The sequence below is a fragment of the Xenopus laevis genome, chromosome 1L (assembly GCF_017654675.1).
Source record: "Xenopus laevis strain J_2021 chromosome 1L, Xenopus_laevis_v10.1, whole genome shotgun sequence".
NCBI classification, from domain to species: domain Eukaryota; kingdom Metazoa; phylum Chordata; class Amphibia; order Anura; family Pipidae; genus Xenopus; species Xenopus laevis.
In genome coordinates this window covers 78,703,248-78,716,245 of record NC_054371.1, presented here as the reverse complement: position 1 = coordinate 78,716,245, position 12,998 = coordinate 78,703,248, and the positions used below count along the sequence as shown (strand labels likewise).

Sequence of the window (12,998 nt, the reverse complement as noted above, 5' to 3'; positions counted from 1 at the left end):
AGTGAACAAAAAGACAGTTGCAGCATAATCTGCATACATCACTTACAGTGACCCCCTATTTTTCCCCACTACAGGGTTGGCATGATTCAGCAAACCACTTATTTATCATCCAGTAGAAAAAAAACTTGTTCCTATTTAGCGAGAACAAACATGGTCAGTTTCTTTCATACCTTATCAGAATGGCATTCTTTTCCCATGCATCTAAGACTATGGGGCATATTTATCATGCTGTGTAAAAAAAACGTGACAACATAAACTGCACATCACTGTGTAAACAGCATATCAGAAGCATTTAAAAATGCTATGGGAAAATCTGATGCTCCGCCAGAAAATATTTGCTGCTTGAATTTTTCCCATTGATTTAAATGGATTAAGTGAGGTCTGAAGTGGTTAAAATAAATGTGTAGGATTCAGCATTCAGGTGGCGTAAAATGAAACACACCTTGATAAATTTCCTTTTATTTCGCTTTTTACACCATTTTGCTGGTGTTAATTGTTTTACACTGTATGTTGTGAGTAACCATTTGTCAAGCGCAATTTAAAACATTTATGGTTATATATATATATATATATATATATATATATATATATATATATATATATATATATATATATATATATATATATATATATATATATATATATATATATATATATATAACAAGGCCTGCACACTCAAAATCCATAATAATCTTTATTTTTTCACATACAATCCATGAACATTAAACTTAAAGGGGACCTGTCACCCACACATAAAAACTGTATAATAAAAGTCCTTTTCAAATGAAACATGAAATCCAAATTCTTTTTTTTTATTAAAGCATTCATAGTTGTTGTAAACTTATTTAAAGATCTCATCTGTCAATCAAATATTGCCTTAGGCACAGAGGCGGGGCAGGCAGGCAATTACTTTCCATTCAGCACTTCCTAGATGTCATTGCTCTCCACACATTCCCCCAGCTCTCTTCACCATTGAATTGTGTAACCAGTGCATGGGGATTGACATCAGGTCCCTCATTCTGGAGTATTTACACATACCCGCTAACATTTTAGAAATATAAAGAGGGACAAAAAGATTTGCAGCCTGAAGTGCAGGGAATTTTGTTTGACCAAGCCTGTTTTTTTTACCACACCACCTTATTACCATTTTCATTTTACAAAATTTGGCAGGTTATGAAAGTTGGAACACATTTCTGTGTTATTACAGTTTTGCTAATGAAGGTGAATTGCCCTTTAAGCTGCAAGTCCTAGTTTCCCCAAGAGACCTGCTTATCTTTAATTGTTACAATTGTTTCTTTGCCGATCTTAAATTGTTACAAATGTATCAAAGTGACCTGTCACTTAATCTGGGCTCTCTGCCAAAAGCCAATTGAGTTTTAGAAACTTTATATATTTTTCTGGCTGTTCAGCACAGGAGATCAAAGAGAAAGTCTGGACATTTCAGCAAAAATCCGGGACTGCGGGTTGAGCTGTCATAATTGTGACTGTCCCAGGAAAATGGGACAGTTGGGAGGTATGCATACATTCTGAGATTCTCAGCTACTCCACTAAGCTAGAAACAAACAGAACACTTGCAACTATCAAAATAAGCCTCTTTGTGAGGCAACTTCAGAAAAATGAAGCAACGAGGTCTTCCCACTAGCGTTTTCAATTATTGCTGGTGGGAAAGCATTTGCAGGAGATTAGTCACCACATGTGCCATCAACATTAAGGGGCATAATTATCAAGATGGAATAGTAAATTATAATTAAAATGTTTGAGTGTCAAAATTCACACATTCAAATTTTAATCCCCCTATTCGAATGTAAACCGTTCTAATTTGAATATTCGTCACCTAATACCTGCCTAGTTAATTTACGAGTCAATGGCAAAGGTCCATTTAGCCATTTGGAGATGTTAATACTTTCCTGACATTCAAGGTTTTTTTCGATACAAAAACTCGATTCATATGAATCACATGATATATGAATTTTCGGGTCGTAACCATTCGATCGAATATTAGTATATTCAAATTTTTTAACCTCCCAGTTGAATTGTGAGTATATTCAAATTAAAAAAAAATTAGCATGAATTCGAAATTCAACCTTTCATAAATGGGCCTCCAACAGTCTAACCCCACAATGCATCAGATAGCAAATTAGCTGCCTGTGCGACTCCAACTTATTATTACAAATTATTACAACTTCTTGGAGTCATTTCCCAAATGTCAGTTAGAAAAACAACACATTTCAACAGTACATATGCATCAGATAATACTGTGTCAATTTAACTTGATGTTTACTAAAAAATGCAAATTTTATGAATTTAAAATAACATGCTTGTTTTCTAAATTAAAAAGCAATAAACTAAAAATGTTTGGATCTCCACATTTTAGTGTAGATGAATAGCTCCTAATTAGAGACATTAAGAAAACTGCTGTTTGATGAGCAATTCCTGTAATTTGCTTTATTATATTCATAAGCACAGAAGTATAACATGAAATCTATTTTGTGTAAGGTTTTCAACATACAATTTTTCACACATTTTTGCTCAGAGGAAACTTACCTTTATTATTGTATACATCTAAGTAATTTGGTGCTGAAAATATTGTAATTAGGGAGGGGAAGCCTGTTGTTTGGCTTTTTCTATACATTCGATACCTGGAAGAGAGATTTTTGAGGTTACATTTTGAAACTTATGGGCAAGTCAGAAAGCAAGCGAGTAGAACTTGCACAAAGAACAAAGCATATCTGACTGGGGCAGTCCTTGGGCAGGTAAGCAAGGTAGGGTTGCCAGGAAAGCCCCCCAAAAAAACAATAAAACTCAGTTTGTATTATGGGGACATTTAATTGCTGTTGGCAGCTGTCTGGTTAATCTAAATTGTTTTAAAGCTCTGATTCACTACAGGTCTGTCTATCCCACTGTGCCAGTATTCTAGCCTTCTACAAGTTAATTCAATATTATTCTGCCCACACCAATATTAGTTCATTTAGAGGAGTAAGCAACTCACATCACAGTGAATGCACCTAAAAGTGAAATGAAAAACTCACAAATAAATAAATCCTTATACTCTTACTCTGTGCAGAGACCAGCAACCCTAGGGAGTGCTCTGTAGGTAAGCACTAGAGGGTGTGCACTTGTGCCCCCAAAGTAAGCTAATTAGTGCATAACCCTTAAGTAAAGGGGCATATGGTTATAATACAGTACATAACATATGTTGGCAGAGGCGCTCTCTGGATACAATATGGGTTTCGCTGGTGGCGTACCAACATGGTGCCAGGCCCCCCCAGCAAAAATATTTTTGAAGAGGCCAGCACTGCAAAATTTCACATTGGCAGGTGCACTCGCTGAATCTTTACAGTGGGCATATGCACGCACAGAAACAGGCACACAAATCCTTGGTTAGTATAGTTTCTATAGAGGAAGCAGGAAGTTGGGTCTACTTCCTCTATAGTTAAACATTGGGTTTCCCCAATGTTTTATTCAGCTTTTTAGGTCAGTGTTTAGTGCAGGGAAATAGAAAGAATCTGGCTTGTAGTCATGTCTGCCTATCATAATAAATGAAAACCATAAAATATCCAAGGTCATTGAATTGATTATTTTGGTGTCTCCATAGGAAGCAAAGCTTATTTACAGGGAAAATCTCAAATTTACTTTATTAAATTTAACTCTAGAGCAGGGCTGTCCAACTGGCGGCATGCGGTCTGCGACCCCCCCTTCTGTGGCCCCCCACATGCGGTGCCTGTTTACCATATGTAATTTTTAAAAGGTATCACTACAGAGATTAACTGGCCCCTGCATTGTTTAAACCTCAAATTCAGACTATCCCCTGTATTGTTCACACCTGTGATCCCCCTGTATTGTTCACACTTGTGACACCTCTATTGTTTATATCCTACAGCCCTGTACTGTTCACACCCTAGACCCAGACTGAAACTGCCCACATTTTTCAAATCTTATTCAAAATGCTAATGGGGCACCAGCACTGTGTCACTGTATGTAGTACATATTAGAATAATAGCATTCCCTGTCTCCTGCTCTGTTCTGCCTTCCCTCCCTGTGTGTGCCATTCTTTGCTTGCCCAGTGCTGCTAGTGTATGCCATTCTCTGCTTGCCAAGTGCTGCTTGTGTGTGCCATTCTCTGCTTGCCCAGTGTTGCTTGTGTGTGCCATTCTCTGCTTGCTCAGTACTGCTTGTGTGTGCCATTCTCTGCTTGCCCAGTGCTGCTTGTGTGTGCGCCATTCTCTGCTTGCCCAGCGCTGCTTGGGTGTGCCATTCTCTGCTTGCCCAGTGCTGCTTGTGTGTGCCATTTTCTGCTGGCCCAGTGCTGGTTGGGTGTGCCATTCTCTGCTGGCCCAGTGCTGGTTGGGTGTGCCATTCTCTGCTTGCCCAGTGCTGCTTTTGTGCCCCTAACTTGTTATTTATCCCTCCGTGCAGGTCCTCTCCTGCTGAGTTCACAGCAGCCAAAACACTGAAAACGCTGCTGAATCAAGGAAGAAGAGCGCTCAGGAGAAGATGGCTGCTGTGAACTCAGCAGGAGAGGACCTTCACGGAGGGGTAAATAACAAGTTAGGGGCATTTGCCCAGGAGGGGAAGGTAGGCTGGGGGAGGGGGAATTTTTGCACGTAGGGGTTGACTTCTCCTTTAATGGGGTTGTGTACCTTTAAATGAACATTTAATATGATGTAGTGGAAAGTTGAGACAATCAATTAGTTATTTTATTGTGTGTGTTTATTTAGCTTTTTGCTCAGCAGCTGTCCAGTTTGGAATTTTGGCAGCTCTAGGATTGTTGAGGTCCAGTATACCGTAGCAACTAGGCATTGGTATGAATGAGTGATTGGAATATGAATAATAAAAAGATGTAAAAAATAAAACTGTAGCCTCACAGAGCAATCATATTTTGGCTGCATTTGAAAGCTGAAAAAGAGAAGGAGGCAATTAATTAAAAAACTATATAAAATACAAGCTGATGACCAAATAAAAAAGTTGCTAGCAGATGCCCATTCTATAGCATGCAAACTATCCCTTTAATAACCAGCCCTGAGCATTAGGAACTCTAAGCTCAGCCCAGCTCAACCTGAGCATATGCTGTGCCTCTTACATTTAAAAGATGGCCTGTCCAAAAATGGGGCTCTACTTATATAGTGTATACTTTAAAAGTGCAAGGCAAATTTCTCTACCTCTTATCTTTCAAAATTGTGCTGTACTCACTTTCTTGTGTATATTGGAATGATCTTTCTCATCTGACCTATTAAAAGCAACTACAAGGTGAGCATGAGCCTAAAGGCCAAATATACTGGCCTGGAGTTAATTTTCCCAAGATAAAGTAAGCAATGCAGGGAGGTGCCAGCCTATGAAAGCAGCTAGGCTGGGGGGGGGAGAGAGGGGGGTCTATTTAGGGTAGGGGTTTAGTTTTCCGTTAACAGACTTGAAGAAGAACCAACTACTGCTTTGCTGTTTGAAGAGTCGGAACTGGAGAACAAATACTACTTTCATTTGCTATTACATTTACAAACAGCTTTAGAAATAAAATATTTTTAATGCATATTATTAATGATTGCATAATGGAAAGTTGCTTAGAATGTTTTCTTTCATTGTGCATAAACCATGTGTGTTGGTCCTCTTTAACAATGATACCCCAGAAAACACAGAATGTAGTGGATAATATACTGAACGGAATGTAGTGGATAATATACTGAAGAAGACAAGAGAGGAGCTTGGAGAATATTGATCACACAAGCAACAACACAACACATTTAAAACATTATAAAGAATCTTAGTAATACCTTAAATAATAACAATTCATATAAATTCAATATCACTTTTATATAAAAGATACATGGGGGTTATTTACTAAACCTCGATTGTTTCTGTTTTTTTGGGCTTGGTTTAATAAAAATATGAGATACATTTGAGTTTCATTAAATAACCCTTATCGTGTTTCTGTGCAGAAACTGGATAAATTATACAATCACTTACCCAGCATCCTGGGCTTCATGAGCTCGAAGTACAGATAATAAGTTATTGTGCTGAAGAAATTCACAGACAGCTGGATAGCTGTAAAACAGAACAGTACTTATTATGGGGTTGTAAAGAAGGAATCATTAATACAATTTTAAACATTTGTCTGAAGTAACACAAAAATACAAGCAAAACAAAATAAACTGTAGCATAAAAGATTTGATAGTAAAAGGGCATTTCTGCCGTCATGTGTGGATGCAGTAATGCAGTGTGTTATACTGTAACTGTAAATTAATGCATTCTGTGCAGCACTTACAGCCAACTTATGTAATTTATTAAGTAAATAATGATATCATTGAGCACGCTTATACATATTTTTGAAAATTATCCAAGACAAATGCATGTTAGGGGGCTGACTTTAATTTTAGTTTTTTTGAACTGCATACATTATGCCACAGTATCTTGTCCTTGACTTGAGGAACAGAACTTGAAGTAATGCAGAAGGTTCGTCACATTGATGGCAGTGATCCTATCGAATGCCCTAACAGGTGATTCTGCGATCACATATTCCATGAATGGCTATTCCATGAATGGCTTTAGGTAGGAGAGAAACCTTGCTTAAAAGAACCCTTTACCCCCCCCTGAACAATGTAGGTCTCTTTAAAAACATATTCCATAAAACAGCTCATATATAAAACCCTATTTCATGTAAATAAACCATTCAACTTTTTTAATAGTATGTGCCATTGGGTAATCATAAATAGAAAATTGCCACTTTAAAAATAAGGGCCCCCCCCCTGGGATCCTAGGATTCATGGAGTACACAAACAAACCATACATGCTAGGTCACATGAGCCAATTAACAGAGAGTTATGTCTTTTGCTACCCACACTTCTTCCTGTTACAGTTAAGAGTTTCTGGTCAGGTGATCTCCGAGGCAGCACACAGACCATCACAATATGGTGGTTCAAGGCAAGAGATGTAAAATGACAAAAGGACACCTGTTTAGTTGGTCATTTTGTTGTCAATCTTTGGTGGTCTTTGTACTACAGGAAACAGCATCAAGTTACAAATGCCTCCTGTGCAATAGCCCTAAGTGACAGTTGCACATACAAACCATGTAAAAAGATAAAATATACTATAAACACCTTTCTTCTTACAGGTCTAAATTCAAGTCAAGTCATTCAGAAACTCACCCAGACTTTCTGCCGAACAAATTTACAAGATGTCCCCCACCCCAGTAGTACAATGCTCACCACCTAAAACCTGGCAAGCTTTTTTTTTTTTTTATTTCTGGCAAAAACCTGATCATGAAAAAAAAGAGTTCAGAACGTCATTTACAGATTTCTATGAACCCAAACCTCAAGGGTTTTATTGATCTGCCGCCAAGACACAAGGACTTGAAATAAGTTTCAAACTTTTAAATATTCCATTTAGGCTGGGCTTTTTTTAAGGTAGACATTAAATTATGCATTTAATGTTTATTCTCTTCAGATATTGTTTTCAGAACATACCCTGCCCGTTTACTTTCTCTCCACTGCAATGCAGCATAACTGTTTAATGTCCTGCAAGTTTTATATCAGAATGATTTCTGGTTTTAATAAACGGTGTAACACATAAATGTAATTTTATATTCCACAGCAAAATATTAAATCCTTAATCTTGTTCAACAAAAGCCCTGTGGGGTTTTTTGTTTTTTTTTACCTTCAAACAAGTTTTATTTTGAGAAGGTAAATAATGATTGTGAAACCACTGGAAATTAGTGTACAGTATAGGATATATACAGTATCCCCACTGAAGTTTAATCTGGTGTCTGCCAGTCTGCAATACCTCAAGATACTACCTGCTGCTGAATCGCTCTTAGCTTTGTTACACCTATGACCTGTGCAAACTGTATTATATTAGTCTGGGTAATGGCACACAGACCATGTTACCTCCCACAAGAAATTGCCTCTAAAAAAAAACAAAAAAAAAAAAACATACGTCTGTGTAAAAAAATAGAAATCCACTTATTCTAGATTCGACTGTCAAGGATAATGCGATAGCAATTCTTTTTCATACAAATGCATTTTTTTCATACAAAATGCCTACAAGGTGCTTACAATTAATTTAAAACATGTTTTTATTTTGCCATTTAGGTCACTTCACCAATTAATTACCATGCTATCTAAAACTAGCCATACAAGGGCAGATTTAATCTGCTCATCTGCCCTTGGATGGGCCCTTCCGATAGATATCTGGCTGGAAGTTTGGGTAGATATATTTTGGCAGGTTTGAAAATCTCGTTGGTAAGGAACCACATGGGCACAATAATGAAATCCTCCCCAGGCTCCCCAATGTTAAATGCATCATCGAGGAAGTATTTTACAGAATTGTATTTAAAGCGACTAGCAAATTGCTTTTGAAATACTTTACTTCCTTCACTGAATGAGCAACACCCAGTTGCGTAACTACTACAGGGGCCCACCGGAGACACACCAACATCTAGAGGGTGGGGGCGCTAATGGCAAATTCTGCACCTGGGCCCATGCGATAAGAGTCCTGCGCGGAACCAATTTGTTAAACCCCCGCACCCACATACTTGCCCGCTTGGACTCGCTACCTGACCCGCAAGTACCTTATCTGCAACCCGGTCCTCAACCTGCTGACCATCAAGAAACAGGAAGTGCTGTCATTGTAAACCGGAAGTAACCCGCATCTACACCAGCTCCCGAAACTTCATCCTGCAACCCGCAGGGTACCGCAGGTTTTTGTGGGTAACCCGCGGGTACCCGACCCACTGCAGGACTGCAAGCGACTCCAGTTACTCCACATACCAAACTTATTACAAGAATGGAAAGTGTATATATACTGAGCATGGTACCCTAAAAAGGGCCTTCCTATTCCTTTTATATACTTTTCTTATTAATACAGGTATGGAGATCTATTATCCAGAATGATTGGAACCTGGAGTTTCCCAGATAAGGGTTTAATTTGTAATTTGGAGTACTGCTTTACAGCTCTCCTGCCTGCACCCAGAACCGTTGTGACAGGCAGCAGAGGGGCTCATTTTCAGCCTGCATACTGTATTTCAGCAGGTCGATTTGAGCCCCCATGTGGCAGCAGCCTAAAATTACACTCTATGGAACATGGCTTCTCCATAATTTGAAATTCTTCAGATATCCAGTTTTTGTAAAAGAGATCCCATACCAGTAAGTTTAATTTAGAATAGCCAGGATAACCGCAACCCCACTGTAATAGGTAACCGGACAGTACAGGTATAGCATTGTTTAACTGGAAACCGCTTTCCAGAAAGCTCAGGACTACGGAAAGGCTATGTCCCATATAGTCAATGTTAAGCGAATAATTATTTTTAAATAATTGATCCTAACTAAGATGCATAAATTCATATTGATATCAAAGTAATCCCATTTGGTTCAGGTAAGGTGATCCAAATTATGGAAAGATTCCTTATCAGGAAAACCACAGGTTCTGAGCATTCTGAATAATAGATCCTATAACTGTATCAATAAATGGAATAGATTGGAGACTCACGTTTTTAAAACCAGAATCAAATTTAATGACTTTAGGAAGGGGGAAAATGACAGCTAAAAACACATTTGATTTCTCTGTTAAAGAACTTAAAGGTATTTCTATGTATTTTCACACAATGTACTGTTACGCTTCACTGGTACAACCCCCGTTTTCTTCAGAAGTGCTACTATAGTTTAGAAATATATAAATAAGCTGCTGTGTAACCGTAATGGCAGCCATCCAAGTTAAAGAGGACAATAGGGCTCAGGTTTGCATAGAAGATAACAGATACAATGGGTTTAGTTCTTAACAGTGACATAAATACGGTCAAATGTCATTCATGGATTTCCACAGAAACATTTTTCACATGTTGTTACTGTTTTTTTAAAAAGGTAGATTATCCAGTTTTCACACCACTGAAAAACTAAACTGCCCCCCCCCCAAAAAAAATAGCAGAATGGCTTGAGCACAGTTGATATTCTCCTGCCTGAAAGAATCCAGCAATCCTCCCACATACAGTAATAACGCTTAGAATTACAGTGGCAGTTTTCTCCCAACAGGAGTTAGGTTTATAAACAAAGAATGATAAATATCCGGTATTTTCAACACAAGTAGGCTTCTCCCAGCTCTTCTATTTGTCCTGATTTCTGCAGTTTAAATGGACTAGGTTTCTCAGAAAATTGGCAGGTTAAAGGTACTGTAAACCCCAAATAACATTCTTGCTTCATTCCAATTCCATTTTACTTTGTTAACCCTTAAACACTGAATTCAAATGTTCAGTGATTTTAAAGCTATTTGTAAATGATTGCTATTCAAGTTGCAGGCCCACCATGACATTTCCTGGATCAGCTGCAGAACAGCAGTTTTCAAAGGGGGAGAATTGGTGGTGTGGATGAGGAACGATCACATTTAGGAGCAGGACAAATTACATAAATTGGCAATGCAGTAACTGATGGAATTGTATTGTTTAAGAGCTCTTATTGGCAGTTCTATCAGGGTTTCCGTCAAAAGCAGCCAAAAAACAACCCGGTGGCATATTATTCTAAACCAAATATTGGATTCATTGCTAACATTACACCTACACGGAGAAGGTGGCAAATAATTGCGCCCAAATAATAACTATGAACACTAATGCCATATGTAACTTGTATGGCAAACCCATGGGGTAGATATGAAAAGTGCTTATACTCATGACATAAACCTATTCACAATGCATTTTCAAGGACATGCATTTATTACTACAGTATAATAGTCAATAGATGGTATTCTAAAATCAGCATTTATCATTATAAAACAGTTTACATGCACTGGATAACTATATCTACACAATTATTAAGTCATCAATATACAGAAGACAAGAGGAAGAAAGGGAAAATATTCACTTAAATGCTTGCTTGCGTAAAAGCTACATAGCATATTTAACATAACAATCCCAGACAACACAGGCCTCATTATATAATTTATGTGCAAAACGTTTCCACTTGCATCTAGGTTAATAGAACATATAATATTGCCATGGTAACAGAAACCACTGCCACATTACTAACACTATCTGTTAGAATGCTGTTTTATTAACCAAATAATAAGTAACTGGGCAAGCAGCTGTTTAATTTGTTTGTCACCCTAAAGAAAATAGGGCTCCATCACTTACCCTAATGCAGTGATTCAAGTTTTGGACACAATTGCCCTGTTTTTTCACACAATGCTAGATCCTAGACACAAATTCTTGCCATTGCGCACAAAATGTGGACATTGGATCAGACAATTGTGCTGTCTCTGACTCGTGTATACTGTGTCTGGTACAACTGCATACGATTTGTCAAATCATGACGTGTGCTTTGGCGCAAACTGAACACAGAATACTTACCTGTAAAAATATGAGCACCCTCTAACTGTGTTGTGAGTGAAATGTTCTTGACTTTTTTCATTTCCGTAGTCTTCCAGTGGATCTGACCACAAAATGTCACACATAGGTCCATACGCAGGGGGCTCTTTAAACCGATCTAACTAAGAAAAACAACAAAATACAGAAATGAATGGCAGGAACAGACTACATCATTTTAAAGGATGTTAAAATACTGCAGTTACATCTATTAGAGAAAAAAAACACTTTATATGGCCATGGAACTACTCTGTGGCATATTCTGTGATAGCCCTATTATTTAGGCCCAGGTGCATTATTCCTTAAATATTTTAAAGTGGTAAGAGTTACAAGTCTACTCTTCAAAATACTCTTTCACATTCTTTTTCCTTATAAGTAAGAAAAGTTTGCCAAGGTGTAGTAACCCAAAGCAACCAATAAGATGTTTGCTTTTAAACGGGTGTCCAGTATATACTACCACTGATTGGCTGCTATAGGTGACTAACCCAGTAACAAACTTTGCAACCCATAGTCTTCACTCACTTGTCTCCCTATTTATCCACCATAGAACTGCCACAAGACAGTATTTTCTATTATTAAGCTAGTTGGGCATTTTTTCAGTGCCATTGCTTGCCTCAATGAACAGAATGGACAAACACTCCTGGATTCTGTTCTCTGCTTATTTTATAATTCCTTATTTTGTAGGCCTGCCATGACATTCAATTAAAAAGAAAGAAAACTTTCATTAAAATTAAAATGCACTTACAGAGTTATCGTCACATTTATATCATAAAATATGCAATACTAAGTTATTTTAGGCTTTTCAATTATTCATGGAATGGTAACTGAAAAACACTGGCAAGAAATAATGTTTGTTGATAAATATGCAGGCTGTATTCAAAATTTATGGGGCGGGTTCATTAGAGTAACAAGTGCTCATATAAAAACAACAAAGAGTTAATTACTCCCATTAAATCTATATTAAGTACTTATTAGTAGTTTAAAAACAACTATATTTTACTGCTGCACAATTTTATGATGGGTAATTGCCTATATGAAAAGTTTTTAGTTTCTATAATTAAATCAAGCACTTTTCACTTGTAGTTGCTGTGCACCACTTCAAAGAAAAATATTTTTTCAGCTTCCCTCTTTCACCACCACCATGTTGGCTACCCACAAATGCAGGTGCATGCCTGGCTGTGTTATGATGTGAATTTTCAGTTCAATAACTGGACCCCCTTGCTGACAACTGGCTAATACTATCTGTTTTGGTGAGTTTGTTTAATTTTCCATAGGACTGAAGAGTTTTTTCACTGAAGAAATATCATTGCAACCTTATAGTAGCTTCTCAAAGAATGGTATTTTTGGCATTGTGTGAAAGTAGATTTAAGAGTTGAGGTGCTTTTTTTTTAACTTATTCCTTTCCCTTAGTGTAGCTTACAACTAAGGTCCCTACCATATACATACAGTAGGGTGCCTGTCGGAAGAAACTCATAGCACAAGCACCAGCAGAACATAGCTGATTTAGACTTACAGTTAGGTCCATAAATATTTGGACAGACAACTTTTTTTCTAATTTTGGCTCTTTTTACATTACCACAATGTACATTACCACAATGAATTTTAAATGCAACAAAGATGCAGTTGAACTGCAGACTTTCAGCTTTAAATCAGTGGGTTGAAC

The 12,998-nt window shown here is 37.5% G+C and overlaps 1 protein-coding gene across 4 annotated transcripts in view; it reads right to left on the bottom strand.

The window, feature by feature from the left end:
• The window catches only part of ppp3ca.L (protein phosphatase 3, catalytic subunit, alpha isozyme L homeolog), a 130,731-nt gene that overhangs the window by 31,109 nt on the left and 86,624 nt on the right, over nt 1-12,998 (bottom strand). For all 4 annotated transcript variants that reach the window (XM_041581189.1, XM_041581190.1, XM_041581192.1 and 1 more), the window contains 3 exon segments: nt 11,321-11,460; nt 5,959-6,036; nt 2,545-2,639 (listed from right to left, as the gene is read on the bottom strand). In XM_041581189.1, the coding sequence (XP_041437123.1) occupies nt 2,545-2,639; nt 5,959-6,036; nt 11,321-11,460 (313 nt within the window).